A 15,202-nucleotide genomic window follows, 5' to 3' on the forward strand; every position below is an offset into this window, starting at 1 on the left:
ATCTGTGAAGTAGTTAATATGTTACTTTAATTGGCTAAAATATAAAGTTCATTATGTATCTTCAATAGTTCCCAGGAAGAAGTGGTTACTTTAGTTTGGAGCCAGTAAACTGTATCTCTGTGTCTAGTTTGTTGTTAAGATTTAGAAAAACTGTTCTTGTCAAATAATTCTTGTGCATAAAAAAGATCTAGATGTATTTAAGTTAGATGCATGCTTTAAAGTGGATGTATGACTTTAGACACATCAGACAATAAATCTCAGTGGAACACTCGTGTGGAGAATCAGCAAATTGAGTCCAATCAGAGGCTATGAAGATAATTAAAGATTCATGCGGTCCAGATAATTTTTCTTCTCTGTCTTTGTTTAACATGCTTTAATAATTGAGATATTAAATTATAGTTTCATAAATGTTTAGTTTTACCTCCTGTACTTCTGCCCCTTGCTCAATCAATGTCATAAAACAATGAAGTTTGACCATACATACAGGAAAATTCCTGGTCTTCCAAACGGTTGTTATTCACAGGACTGAAGTCTTATTGAAAACTCGACTTTAGCTGCCAGTGTTTGTACTGTAGAGATTAAAAAATGCAGATAGTGCATGTCTGTCATGTCATTTGAACTCTGCAGCGGACCTGAATTTAAAATGAAGTCTGCAGCATCTTCTTCAGAGCATGAGATAAATACAATGATGTTATATAATTCTGCATCAGAATTTATAAACAGCAGCCAAACCACAAATGTGGAAAGTAAAGACAAGCATCCTGTTGGTCTTAAATTTTATTTGAGCCATAATCTGATACATTTTTGTTTCATTTGTTCAGAATCAAAACCAGTAGCATCCACAATGACATTTTTCTGTTAGTTGTTCTTTCACATCCCCATGAGTGTGTATCAGACATGTAATCAGATTTTGAAAAAATAACTCGACATTTTGATCAAATAAAAACACACTTCACCAGCTGGAATGAAACTTTCTATACATTATCAATGACCATAACCCGATATAAATCCTCAAAATTAGTCCTCAAAATCAGCTAAATTCCTCTAATAACGATACTCACATTTCCAGATTCACAAGACGTTCCTTATAGCACCCACATTTCCCTGTTTTTTGTATTCCTTCTGTGAATTTTTTACTCCACGTTGACACAAGGGCAGGTATTTTTATTTGTGATTTATTGGGCTCTGTGTCCTTGCTATAGACACAAACCTGTGGGCTATTTTTAGTATTCTCCTTTTCTCTATTTGTCTTGATGTTCTTGCCATCACCTGAATTTGTTCAGACATCTAATTACCTTTAATTGTTATACAATACGATTTGTGACTGTCACTAAATACATGCACATATTTTAGAAAATTAAGATGTCTACTATATAAACTACACACAACTATAATAAAAGAATGTTAATCAGATCTTGCAATTGTGGAGGAAAGAGTTTCACATAGCACGATGTAATAAATATGATCTGAAGGTTCTAGAACAATTTATATCTTACTTAATCAAGAACACACCATTGATTCCACACTATGACTCCTGTATAAAGGACAAAGCCAAAATGCAAAGAACTAAATATACAACATAATACAATAACTTGTAGAATCACCTTTGGCAGCCATAATCTGAAATAACTTTTTTCTCTTTTCTCTACATTGTGTAATTAACAATAATCTAGTCTAGTTAACGATCAACATTTTCTAACATTACCAAAAGAAACATTGAAACAGAAGTGGTGTACTTAGTTCTTTTTCTTGTACTTTTCTAATCTTTCTTTCTTTATTATTTCTTAATTTAACCAGGAAAGACAACATGTAAAATATAATTTACAAGGATGACCTGAACAAAAATAACACTAAGACTTTTTTTTTGTCTTTAGCTGATTAGATTTAAGGTTAGATTTAAATGATTCTACCACGTCTTTGTCTCTCTTGGGTTTACATTTCGTTGACGCATAATTACATTTCATATTTAGCTAAACTTAACGCAATATGCTAAAGTACTCTCCCTTCAACAAAGAATTTGATTTATGCAAGGCAATTTTAGCTGCAGCAGCTACGGCATTTATTGCCTATCCATCTCTAACATTGTTATGGAGAATGTTTTGCCCACTTTTCTTTACAATATTTCCGTATTGAGTTTTGCAGAAACCAATTTTTCAATAACTTTCTTTAGGTTTTGCCACTGGTTTTTAACCACCGAAAAATGTTTCATTCTATTGCAGATGAGTGTTTGTATTTTGGGTCTTCTAACTTATAAATTGGTTTAGATGTGTGACAGACGGCCTCACATTTGACTCCTGAAGTCTGTGGTGTGAAGACGGGATAAGAGAGTGTGTAACTGAGACTGATACGCAGCTTTCTCCCCATTACTGTGTGCAGACTTTACACAGGGAGCTGCCCACTTGAAAAGAGTGACACTGCAGTACGATGAAAAGGCTGAGAACAGAATGGATCACAGTGACCCCTTGTGGAGAGATTGATTACAGCAGGCTAGCTGCAGCTAAAACATCAATAATTCAAATGATTGTAATAGGAAGATAAAAGAAATCTAGCCAAGAGCTAGATGTGTAAAACAGCTGATAGTAAAATGATAATCACAATTACCGAGCAACTTATTGTTTTAATTTATTAATGAGTTGACATAAGACTTTTAATTATTTTTTCTCTTGTACCTTCATCTCTCTTTTCTCCTAAGAATGGTCTTAATGGGTTACACCTGGCCTCTAAAGAGGGCCATGTCAAAATGGTTTTGGAGCTGCTGCACTCTGGCATTGAACTGGAAGCAACTACCAAGGTAATCTGACCTCTTAGCACATTAAAAACTTTAGCTTTAGCTCTTGGCCATGGACACTGGATGTGACACCAGAATTCGATGATTTGTATGAATGCAGATTATTTATTCTAATGTTTTTTTTATTTATTATTATTTCAAAAGAGAGATGAAAAAAATTACAGGTGTCAGTGATGTAATTCTATCTAATCTGTGAATTTTTTTTTTTTTTTTTGTCAGATGGATTCAGGGAAATTGTCCACTTCTCACCTTTATACTGTAGCGGTATTTAGTACCTCCACAGAGATCCGAGTAACCTTGATGCCTAAAATGTAAATTTAATTACACTGGACCTGTTTCTAGAGCTTGTATTTCAGTGTTAAGTGTGGAGATCTAGGCCATTAGGCTGCCATAATTGTCTTCTCACTCTCTTTAATTTCCTTTTTCTGACCTTCCGTGTTTTTTTTTTCTGTGGGCGTGTGTGTGTGTGTGTGTGTGTGACCTCCAGAAAGGGAACACTGCTCTCCATATCGCGGCTCTGGCAGGGCAGGAGAAAGTGGTGGCTGAGCTCGTCAACTACGGTGCCAATGTTAATGCTCAGTCACATGTAAGTCTCTCAAAGCTGTTACTCAGTTAAAGCTGGATGAGCAAGTGTGCAGATATTTGTCTGTGTTTCTTGTCTAACTGGGGCAAAACTGCTGAAAGTGAAATCTTGTTTGCATATTTATGCAGTGTCCTCTACATTTAGGTTTACGGGCTGTAATGAAAATGTGTCTCTAAGAGTCTCACTCAAATGATCCTGAGAAACAAACTGACACAGAAATCTACATGCATTTGTTTGTGTTTCATGCATGATGTTTTGATGCCCAAACAGAAAGGCTTCAGTCCGCTCTACATGGCTGCACAGGAGAATCATTTAGAGGTGGTCAAGTTTCTGCTTGAGAACGGTGCAAATCAGAGTCTCCCAACTGAGGTTTGTGTGTATGAGATTCTCACGGTATGAAATGCTTGGACAAAAATAAAACTATTTTTTATTAAAAATATGAAGCAGAATGGAATAAAATAACAATATCTTATATTTAAACATAAAAACATAAAAGCAACATTTATTCTTATCGATGTTAAAATAAAGAAAATAATGGTTATGGTTACGTTATGTTAACTATAACGTTACAGACCAATTCAGTACAATTAGAATATTACTGAAAAGATATTTTATTGCAACTTTCCATTTCTCTATATAGAAAAACTCCAGTACATCTGGTTTTTGTTTGGCATCTTAATAAAAATGAATGTATAGGAAGAGAATATTAAAAATTGTAAGTTTATGGTACGTTGAAATGGGCCAGTCCCATTTTTTTTATTGTGGTTGAAGTCAAAGATGAAAGCTGGAGTGTTTTGCAAAGATGGAAATAACTCTTATTAGAAACTGAGGCAACATTGAATCCAAATGTATTGGAATCAAACAAAAGTGGTAAATGTTTTCTTTTGTAATAAATTGTCTCATTTTTCTGAGCTGTTGCATTTCAATTAAACAAATATAATTGAAGATCATCAATTTGCCAAAGCAAACATGTAGCGACTGTGAAATAGAATTTCACATTTAAATTCAAAAATACTTTATTGATCCAAAAAGGAAAGTTAAACCATGATAATATTTTACAGGAAAGAGAGTGCATAAAGTTAATCATAGCTACATCTCATTCAGTGACTTTTTTACATTCACTTGAAAAGAGAAATAAAATCATCACCAATACCTGGCCAAGAGTAAATTTATTTTATAACACTGTTATGAACACATTACAAATTCACTTTGGCAAACAGCTCATCTGAAAGCTTAAATATTTTGCTGTAATGATAATAATGCAACAGGTCACAGAAGGAAAAATACAAATAGCAGTATTGTATTTTACTGGCATATGCTCATAAATAATTATTATATATCATATTTGTCTGTATTATTTTAAAGCATCTTGTTTTCTCTCCTTACTTCTTCCCCTCCATCGTCTGTGCTGTCCCTCAGGATGGCTTCACGCCCCTCGCGGTGGCCCTCCAGCAGGGCCATGAAAACGTCGTGGCGCTGCTCATCAACTACGGCACGAAGGGGAAGGTCCGCCTTCCAGCACTTCACATAGCTGCACGAAACGACGACACTCGCACTGCAGCTGTCCTCCTGCAAAATGATCCCAACCCCGATGTACTTAGCAAGGTATGCACTCCTTCACATTAGGTTTGCTGTGTAAAGAAAATAGCAAATAAATTAAACAAGATGGAGAAAGAAAATCAGAGGAAAAGTACAGGAGTTTTTAAGTAAATCTTAGTGGTTAGATTGCAATTGGAGATTAGGATTTAAAATACAAATAAATGTGTGAAATGTTGTTCATCTCTCTCTCTTTAACCGTCATGTTCTCACTTCCTTTTCTCTGCAGACTGGTTTCACCCCGCTACATATCGCAGCTCACTATGAAAACATGAGTGTAGCGCAGCTGCTGCTAAACAGAGGAGCAAATGTAAACTTCACCCCCAAGGTCAGTTTTCCTGAGCCTTGATGCATTAAACATTAGATCAAGATGCTGCAGTGTCTTTGCATGAGCCAGGTACAACAACATAACAATGTCTCAGCAAACTTTCACATATAATAACCATCTCTTACGCTCTACCGTAGATTCCAAAAAATATGGATTCCCTTGCTTCTTCCACTACCGACCCATAGATTTCATATAATTACACATTCTCATTATCCAGCAAGATGAAGGAAAATTGTTTTGCTTCTCCAGTTCATGCTGCATCCAATAATTACTAGCAAAGGGCCCATGATGATTATGGGTAGACTGTACAGGCTGTAGAGAAATGGATAAAAATCTTCCTCATCACTTCTGTTGGAGAAGAATTGCTCACCATCTATTTCGCTTCTCTTTCAATAAACATCATAGTAGAAATCTGCCAAAAAAGGGAAATAGTTGCTATTATTATTATTATATTTGTGATTATTGTTGTGTGATTATTCTGATTGTCACTAATGGTAAAACTGTCATATGTATGTAATACCATTAAACATATTCAAATTAGGTATCCAGAACTTGTAACATGTTAATAATACTGACACAAATCAGTCAGATTCACCATTTTTACCATCAGAAATATTATGAGTATATTGAAATTTTCAAAGAATCATTGTTATGCAGCCCTCTGGCAATGTAGTAATTTACTACAACTACTCAACCATGTAATAAAATGTGAGCAAGAGTTTCATGAACTTAACATAATTGATTTTTGAGAATCAACTGTAAGTGTCAAAGAAAACCAAGCACGAAAAACACATGTTCAGGATCCAGATACACATGAACGTTTTGGGCATCATGGATGTCATTGTCTGGTTGGTAGAACCTTGCAGTGGTGCATTATGTGACTGAGCCAGACCTCTGGATGACCGAGTGGCATTAAGTGGTTCTAAAATCTTCTGAAGTGGTGCTTTGACTGCTGGGAAGATTTCACGGAAAGTGACTTAATATTGTCAGTTGACCTGTAAAAGGTTTTAAGTAAGGTGGAGGATCTACAATGCCGGACGTCTGTTTCTCTTCCAAAAGCCCTGAAAACCTTATCTGTGATCATGACATTAGGGATTCCTTGAAAAATCAAGAGATTTTACGTCAAAATCTGTCCTTTGTAAGAAGCTGAAAAAAAGTAATTGTTGAGTATTTTAGCATTATGATGATCATAAACAGAGATATACACTGCCAGTCAGAAGTTTGGACACAACTGCTTATTCAATTCAATGGGAAGTTGTATCCAAACTTTTGTCTGGTATTGTGACAAATAAAATAAATACCGGTAACTTAAATTTATTTCAAAGACTTTTTCAACATTTTCTGTTTTTCTGGTTGTGACCAATAGCATGCAGCAGCTTATATAATTCATGTGTTCTCCAGAATGGAATCACACCTCTTCATATAGCCTCCAGGAGGGGCAACATGATGATGGTCAGATTACTACTGGACAGAGGAGCTCAGATCGATGCCAAAACAAAGGTAGACATTTCAGCTCCAGTCTAACTATACTTTCATGGGAGCTTGTTGATGCACAGAACCATCCCATTGCTTGCTGGTTATGTGTTCTGGTGAATTTCCATGCTAAATGATACTGTTATGTAACTATTTTTATATTTACGTCTGACTTCGTTTATCTTGTCACAGGACGAGCTGACTCCTCTTCATTGTGCAGCCCGGAACGGTCATGTTCGCGTTATTGAAATCCTCCTGGAACACGGTGCTCCCATCCAGGCTAAAACTAAGGTAACATTATTGCCACTTTCTCTTCTCTCTGTCAGCTGATGATCAACACAAATAATAACTTGAAATAGTAAAGCAGTCACACAGCAAATGAATGTAACGTTGGTCAGAAATAGGCCTCTTTCACACAATATTTCTGTTCTAAACCAAAGAACAACTGCCTCTGAACTATTACTGGCAGCGTAGTATGAAGTATCCCCATCCCATTATTTTCAAAGCAATGATGGTGAATGTGAAGTAGACCACAGAAAATGCTTCAAAGTTAAGTGATGTATCTCACCTTCCTGCTTCTGTTATTTTTTTTATTGAAGTTATTTCTGAATCTTGTTGATGCTCTTAAATCCTGTGGCTGACAAACTGCACTTCATCACTGCATCACTTCTTCAGTGCACAAAGCCGGCATGCTCTCTTACAAATGAGCTGGTGTGGGGCTGTGACTACTAGGCTCGGTGAGTTAGGGGCATAATAGAGGAGGGTTGACCTCGGCCTTCCTCGCCCGATTGGTCTTTCACATTGAACACATTGAAATAGCAAAAAGGGGCCATTATCCCACCTTGAAGTGTTTTTTTGAAAGGGACTAATGACTCTATTCAGTCAATATTAGGACTTTTCTTCAGCTGATTTTCAGAATAAATTTTCCACTATTAAGAAAGCCACATTCAAACCAATGTTATGCCTCCATTTCTTCCAAATTTACCCTTTTTTGCTTATCTTCCTTTATTTCTTCTGTAGAATGGTTTGTCCCCAATTCACATGGCAGCTCAGGGGGATCACATGGACTGCGTCAGGCAGCTACTGCAATACAATGCTGAGATTGACGATATCACACTGGACCATCTAACCCCGCTTCATGTAGCAGCCCACTGCGGTCACCATCGCATGGCCAAAGTCCTTCTGGACAAAGGAGCCAAAGCTAATGCTCGTGCTCTGGTGAGTTTCTGTTTTGTTTTGGTCGAAATTGTCTTACTTAACCCAGCCATACTACATAGAGTAATCTGAAAGTGATCATTCCTTGAGAGTTTTTCTGCTGGAAATATTCTATGCATTAGGTTGTTTATAAAACAGAACTTACTTCAAAGGTTCAAAATGAGTCCTGAACATTTTTTTCCTCTCGTGCCCTCAGAATGGCTTCACACCTCTTCATATTGCTTGCAAGAAGAACCACATGAGGTCAATGGACCTGCTGTTAAAGCACTCTGCTTCCTTGGAAGCTGTCACGGAGGTGAGATGATGGGCCCAAATATCATGTCAAAGTTTTCAAATAGAAAACAACACCTGGCAGTTCTATTCCATAACTTTGAAATGAAACTTCATTCAAACGTGTAATCATAATCCTACTCAAATAATGTTAAAAGTACTACATTTAAAAACACACACACATTAATTTAATGGCATTATATAGGATATCATACAAACAGTTTTCTATTCATTTTTATGTATGCATTTTCATTTAGGAGTGAGCACACACTGCTTGCTGCAACTGCATTGCATTAATCCTGCCTCAGACTTTCATTTTTGATTGGTTGGGAAATTCATTCAAGAACTAACACCATCTATTTTAATTTTTCAAAGTTTTACAAAAGGTCACCTCTACTTGAATACACTTAAAAAAACAAGAATGCTACTGGTTGTATTGCTTCCTATTTAAATCACGGTGATTTTTTTCTGTCTCTTTCTGTTCATGTGGATAGTCGGGTCTCACTCCTCTTCATGTAGCAGCATTCATGGGCCATCTAAACATAGTAAAGAACCTGCTCCAAAGAGGGGCTTCACCTAATGCTTCCAATGTGGTAAGAACCATTGATATGCTGAACCCAAACAGGTTATTTTCATCTGTCAGTGACTCTTATTTTTATCACATTTTTAATACTATCCAGAAACTTTATGTAAAATATAAAAGTATTGTATTTACTTTTAAATATCATGTATGAAATTTATAGATGGGTGTAACTTTGATGTGATTTTTTGTTTGTTACAGGAGTATGAGTGGACTACCATAATTATTTTAAAAAGAGAGAAATTATTTATTTGATTTAAAAGGGGGACTGTAGTACAAAAATAAGTAGGTCTTGTGTTGCATCCAGTTTCATCACCCAGTACAACATTGTCACAACAAGGCTCATTGACTATTACAAAAATGTGAAAGAATGGTTTCCAGGTAATCATTTTAGAGAAAGTAGGAAAAGAAAAAAAGAGATGTATGAAGTCATTAAAATAGGTCATGTTAATATAAACGAGTGAACATGTTCAATGTAAAGTGAGTGAGTGATAAATTACAGAAACCGTAACGTGACCAAATGCAAAGTAAACAAATTAGGGCCTTGGGGACATGCATGGCAAAGAGAGGGAAGAGAAAAGCCTCCCATCTCTACATCCGGTCCTCCTTGATCAGAGGGAAGGAGCTTATATGGGGCAAAGGTCTCATAAAGTCAGTTGCAGCCAATAGGTCCATTCCTTCAAATAACCAGGGCTATCACAGGACTGAGTGAGGATTTAAGTCAGCTGCAAATTTCATCGCAAGGCTTACGAAATTACTTTTTAGTTGACATTGGATTTAATTTATTTCAACATAAGGTGACACTAAAACTTTATTTGGGAAATGAGCTCCAGATAATATTATTTCATGGTAATGAAATGATTACAATCACAAAATTTGCCTAAGTTTTATTTATTTATTTTTTTTAATATACGGAACCGTTATCACTAAAAGAAATGTGCTTGTTTATTGAAGATAATGAGATAATCAAATAATTGGCACAACAAAATAAAGTCAAAGTTTTTGTCATGTCAAAATAATGAAATTACAAAATTGTTATCACGTTCAAATTTCATTGTCTTGATATAATAAAAAAAACTAGGGAAGAGTATTGCTGTCACGCAGGAAAAAAAAATTCGAGAGCTATCACGTTATAATACACTTCCGTAGAAAACTACTCAACTAAAGACTAGAAACATCAGAAATGGAAAATGGGTTCTGCGCATTATCCAATCAGTATCTGATTTTAGCAATGGTGTTTCATTGATCAGCAGTATCAACTGTCTACTGCTTAATAGAGCAAAAATGTCATCAGTTGAGTATTTGAGCAGTTCGATTAAGTGTCTTTTTGTACTGTATGCATCAGAAAGTGGAGACCCCCCTCCATATGGCCTCCAGAGCAGGGCACTGTGAAGTGGCTCAGTTCCTGCTACAGAATGCAGCACAAGTGGATGCAAAGGCAAAGGTATCATCATTTGTACTTGTATTATTAAGAAAAGCACTTTTTTTTTTCTCATTAGTGGCTCCTTTTAGCATTCACAAAGACTTACATTTAGTTCAGGTTCTGAATATCAAGTTTGCATTGGCGCTGTGATTAATATTATCATTTAATTTGCTGTGTAAAACAATTTCAGCACTATTGTTATGCCCCTGCAGGATGACCAGACACCCCTACACTGTGCGGCTCGGATGGGCCACAAGGAGTTGGTCAAGCTGCTCCTAGAGCACAAGGCTAACCCTGACTCAGCAACGACTGCAGGTCACACGCCTTTACACATCGCTGCACGTGAAGGACACGTCCACACCATACGGATATTATTAGACGCAGGAGCTCAACAAGTAAAGATGACAAAGGTGGGGTAGATTATGAAATCATGGTGTCACATTCTGCAGTGTCAATGTGCAAATGTATCTGTCAAACATTTGTCGTGCGTTTCGTTTTTCCCGTCTCTGGAGCAGAAAGGTTTCACTCCTCTCCATGTAGCTTCTAAATATGGAAAAGTGGATGTAGCGGAGCTTCTTCTGGAAAGAGGCGCCAATTCAAATGCAGCAGGGAAAGTGAGTCATTGCTTAACTCCTGTACCTCAATAGTCAAACCTTAGTGAGGAAATGTTGCTTTATCTGCTTTTTACCATAGTTTGTGTCCCATACATACATACATGTTTCTGTGTCATATTTGTGTATGTACATCTCTAGGTTTATATATGTTTACATGTGTATATGTGTGTGGTTGACAGAACGGTCTGACACCCCTTCATGTGGCGGTGCATCACAACAACCTGGATGTTGTTAAACTCCTGGTCAGCAAGGGAGGATCTGCACACAGCACTGCCCGAGTAAGATGCTCACCGATGAGTGTGCACATGCTCGCACAAGCCCTCAGCTTATGGGGAAACTCTTGAACCTGTCCTTGTACTTGCTAGAGCTCTTTTACAGAAGCATTCAAGTATTTACTGTGTGTTGCACTCGGACAGGCATTCCAAAGACCAATGTCCATGCTGGTGTGTGTGCCTTTGTCTATTTCTCCAGAACGGTTACACTCCTCTGCACATAGCTGCCAAGCAGAACCAGGTGGAGGTGGCCAGTGTTCTGCTTCAGAATGGAGCGTCCCCAAATGCAGAGTCCCTCCAAGGCATCACGCCCTTGCACCTGGCTTCACAGGAGGGGCGGCCCGATATTGTGGCTCTGCTCATCTCCAAACAGGCAAATGTAAACCTAGGAAACAAGGTAGGGTAAAATGGAACTAAATGTTTATCTCTTGTATTTTAATATACATAAGGTGCTAAAGGAGGCAAGCTAAACTGAACTTGGCTGGTTCTTTTTTGCTGTTGCTTTTCAGAATGGACTGACTCCTTTGCATCTCGTAGCTCAGGAGGGTCATGTGGGCATCGCAGACACTTTGGTCAAACAGGGCGCATCCGTTTATGCTGCTTCACGGGTAATTCACACCACCGGACAAAGGCATGGGTTGGCAAGATTCGTTGGATCTGATAAAATACAGAGACTGACATCAGAATCTGAGAGTGGGATCATTAGCTCATTATACAATATCCTGCTTCATAGTTCTTTGCCTAATTCTCATTTTTGACAGAGGTCAAAACTGAGAAAAAGGACTTGAGATGAAGGAAAGTCTATCAGTCAGATTCATTGTTTTCATAAGTAGAGGTGCTAACCAAGACGATGTTAACCGTAGCAATGTTACGGAGGAGAAAAGAATTGGAAATGGAAATTAAAACAGTTGATTTTTTAAAAGATTCTTCTTAAATGTAATATGTTAAATAAGATTTAAGCCTGAAACTACTTGATTTAATTTGATAACCTAAAGAAAGGCAGCATCACCAGCAGACTAAATAATAGGCATTCAATAAAATTAGGATTTTTCAGGCATGAGAGACTTAAACTGCGTCTCCAGCACAAAGGCTTGACTTGGGCTTGAAAAATGTGAACTGTAATTTCTGTAATACAGAATGAGCCATTTGAACATAATGGATCATCATCAGATGGCATTCTTTTTTTCATAGCCAGTGACATGAACAATCATATTAACTATAGCAATGTTTTTTAAGGAGTAGGTAAATGGTACAGCGAAGACATAATCTGCACTTTTTTTGGTGAAATTCAAAAGCTGTGAATAATCTTTACTGTCATTTTGTTATTTTTAAACTGTGTCAAACATTTAGGCAAACATGTAGGCTTTTGGAAATAGTAGGCAAAATGACAATAGCTAACAGAACTACAAACATATTTAAATAGAAAAGTATTCATGCCAATGTGCTCATTAGTTATTATGTTTTATAATTGAATTATAAATTATAAAACACACCTTCTTATTTGTCAAGAAGGTGTGTCCTGTTTAGATAATGCATCTTTTGTTGCCATGTCTGAATCATTTTAGATTTATTAATCATGTTGAATCAGGCAATTAGAAACTATTCATAAAGTCTTTCTTATCTTCCCTCAGATGGGCTATACCCCACTCCATGTGGCCTGTCACTATGGAAACATAAAGATGGTGAAGTTTCTTCTGCAGCAGCAGGCTCATGTGAATGCCAAAACAAGGGTAAAACTCTTACGCTAACTTTAAGAGCTAAGAACTTTGCTTTATGTCTTTATACTTTTGAATGAATGTACCTTTGTTGTTTGTATTCCTGCAGATGGGCTACACCCCTCTGCACCAAGCAGCTCAACAGGGCCACACTGACATTGTGACTTTGCTACTAAAACATGGAGCCATGCCTAATGAGATCACATCAGTGAGATATTCAAATATTTTTTTTATTTACCTGCACCTAATAGTTTTGAATTCCAAACTCTGCATAGAAATTAAATATGCTGATATTTTATTTGGAAAAGGAGAAAATTCCTGAAGTATATTTCTATATTGCAGAATGGGACATCTCCTCTTGGCATCGCTAAGCGATTGGGTTATATTTCTGTCATCGATGTGCTAAAGCTGGTTACAGAGGAGTCTGTTTCCGCTGTGAGTAACGCATCACCCTCTGTGTGCAATGATTTAAAAATCAAGCTTCAAAATTAGGTTCACGGCAAAAATGTAACTTTTTTAGTCAAATTCTTGGAAAAAAACTGAATGCAATGTTTCCTTTCTCTACTCCCGCCATTCATCTTACTTTTAATCTCTGTTTGGTTTTTCACAGATGACCACAGAGAAGCATCGGATGAGCTTTCCTGAGACAGTAGATGAAATTTTGGATGTTTCTGAAGATGAAGGTAGGTTTTCTGTTAGAATTATGTTACATCATGCAGTTTTCAGCATCTTTCACCGTTTTTGGCATCACAGTAAATGGATGTTATATCTAGTCATCAGTTAAACATGTTTTCTTTCAGGTTTTAAATTTATGGCACACTTATATTCCATAGAAATAGGAAATCATTGACATTGTAATTGTAGTTCCTAATCACCACAGCTTTAGAAAAAAAGAAATTATTTTTTTAAGTTTGAATCTTGCACTTTATCAAATTTTTGTTTTGTTTGTTTTTTTAAGATAATTTTATGATGTTTCAACTATGTGTACCTTTTAATTATTGTTTTGAATGCTGTACTGTATGGCGTCTGGGCCATATCTCACTCAAAAAGTAGATTTTATCTCAAGTTTTTGTAGAAATGCAAATTTTTATATTAGAATCATTCAGTGTTATTGATAATTGTGGCTTCAATGATTTTATAGTTAAAAAAGAATTTTCTAATGTAAGCTTTGTTTCTCCCTTAAATAATTATGATTTTCCAAAGTGTGATTAATTTGTTTTTCACTCATCTTTGCCAAGTATGCCAATAATTGTGGAGGGTGCTGTTGCTTTTATTGTGTTTATTTCCAACTTTTCCTTATTTAGCGAGAGGAAAACTTCATGGGAAATATAAAAAATGCCACCATAGATATTTGTTTATATGCATACAGTTTATAACCTTTCCTTCTATTTGTTTTGTAGGAGTTTGCCAGCTAACTTTAGGTATGATTGTATCCGTTTCTGTGCCTTGTCCAGTCCGGTGGCTAGTGAATGTGTGCCGTCATCGCAGTTACTTTCATTATCTCTGTGTGTCACTAATTGTCTTTCTAATTATTCTTTGTATTTCAACTCCAGCACTGTTTTCTTGTCTTTATCCTCATCCTCTCTATTGTATCTCTGTTCTTTTTTTCTATTCCAGCTTCTTCAGAAATTTATTGAAAAAATATTATTCCTGCTTTTCATCAGCATGTGTAAATGTCTCATTTTGCTTTCACCGGCGCCCGATGCAATTTTTAATGGGTTTATTATGGACAGTATTCCAATTCGTCAAAAGCGGCTCTCTTCCAATATAATGTTGCTCTTCCTTTTGCAACTTAATTGACCCACTAGCTAATTAAACACATGCTGTGCAGCAGCTGCGACTTTCCTGAAAACAACACACAACCCCATTTGCTGTTTGATATGAGCACAGGCAGTTGCACATCAGCCTTGTTTTTCAAACCTCTTAGTCTTGTTTAATGTTTTTGGCGTTTGCGGAACAGCCTGTCCTGATGGATGTCTGTAAACATCTCTGTCTGTTTAAGTGCCTAATTTAGAAGTCATACATATTATTTCCAATATTATTTTTGTTTAATAACTGAGTTGTTTTCTCCTACACAGAACCATGTTATTTCATCCTTAATCAGCATGTTCACAAACAACCAGCTGTCACCAGGTTGCCTTGCAGTCTCCCTTCCATGCAGTGTACTAAGCTCTGCTAATGATCACTGTCTTACCACTCTTCTTTTTTTCCACTTCTGTAGTTTCCATTTGTTCTCAGTGTTGTTGGTTTGACTCCATTGTTACTACAATGTTTACAGTTGCCTTGTGGCCGTTGTTCTCTGTGGTTTCTCTAAGGCGAAGGGATGGGAAACAGATGTATTACCA

The 15,202-nt window shown here is 36.6% G+C and overlaps 1 protein-coding gene across 7 annotated transcripts in view; it reads left to right on the forward strand.

Annotated features, from left to right (window-relative positions):
* The window catches only part of ank1b (ankyrin 1, erythrocytic b), a 79,118-nt gene that overhangs the window by 35,070 nt on the left and 28,846 nt on the right, over nucleotides 1–15,202 (forward strand). For 6 of the 7 annotated variants that reach the window (XM_028025480.1, XM_028025481.1, XM_028025483.1 and 3 more), the window contains exons 3-23: nucleotides 2,693–2,791; nucleotides 3,276–3,374; nucleotides 3,642–3,740; nucleotides 4,791–4,976; nucleotides 5,197–5,295; nucleotides 6,697–6,795; nucleotides 6,961–7,059; nucleotides 7,789–7,986; nucleotides 8,180–8,278; nucleotides 8,748–8,846; nucleotides 10,179–10,277; nucleotides 10,469–10,666; nucleotides 10,772–10,870; nucleotides 11,050–11,148; nucleotides 11,342–11,539; nucleotides 11,652–11,750; nucleotides 12,774–12,872; nucleotides 12,967–13,065; nucleotides 13,200–13,292; nucleotides 13,468–13,540; nucleotides 14,258–14,278. In XM_028025480.1, the coding sequence (XP_027881281.1) occupies nucleotides 2,693–2,791; nucleotides 3,276–3,374; nucleotides 3,642–3,740; nucleotides 4,791–4,976; nucleotides 5,197–5,295; nucleotides 6,697–6,795; nucleotides 6,961–7,059; nucleotides 7,789–7,986; nucleotides 8,180–8,278; nucleotides 8,748–8,846; nucleotides 10,179–10,277; nucleotides 10,469–10,666; nucleotides 10,772–10,870; nucleotides 11,050–11,148; nucleotides 11,342–11,539; nucleotides 11,652–11,750; nucleotides 12,774–12,872; nucleotides 12,967–13,065; nucleotides 13,200–13,292; nucleotides 13,468–13,540; nucleotides 14,258–14,278 (2,353 nt within the window). The remainder of the gene's footprint in view (nucleotides 1–2,692; nucleotides 2,792–3,275; nucleotides 3,375–3,641; nucleotides 3,741–4,790; nucleotides 4,977–5,196; nucleotides 5,296–6,696; nucleotides 6,796–6,960; nucleotides 7,060–7,788; nucleotides 7,987–8,179; nucleotides 8,279–8,747; nucleotides 8,847–10,178; nucleotides 10,278–10,468; nucleotides 10,667–10,771; nucleotides 10,871–11,049; nucleotides 11,149–11,341; nucleotides 11,540–11,651; nucleotides 11,751–12,773; nucleotides 12,873–12,966; nucleotides 13,066–13,199; nucleotides 13,293–13,467; nucleotides 13,541–14,257; nucleotides 14,279–15,202) is intronic. The other variant, XM_028025482.1, reaches the window with a different exon arrangement.

The sequence above is a fragment of the Xiphophorus couchianus genome, chromosome 8 (genome assembly GCF_001444195.1).
Source record: "Xiphophorus couchianus chromosome 8, X_couchianus-1.0, whole genome shotgun sequence".
In the NCBI taxonomy this organism is placed as follows: domain Eukaryota; kingdom Metazoa; phylum Chordata; class Actinopteri; order Cyprinodontiformes; family Poeciliidae; genus Xiphophorus; species Xiphophorus couchianus.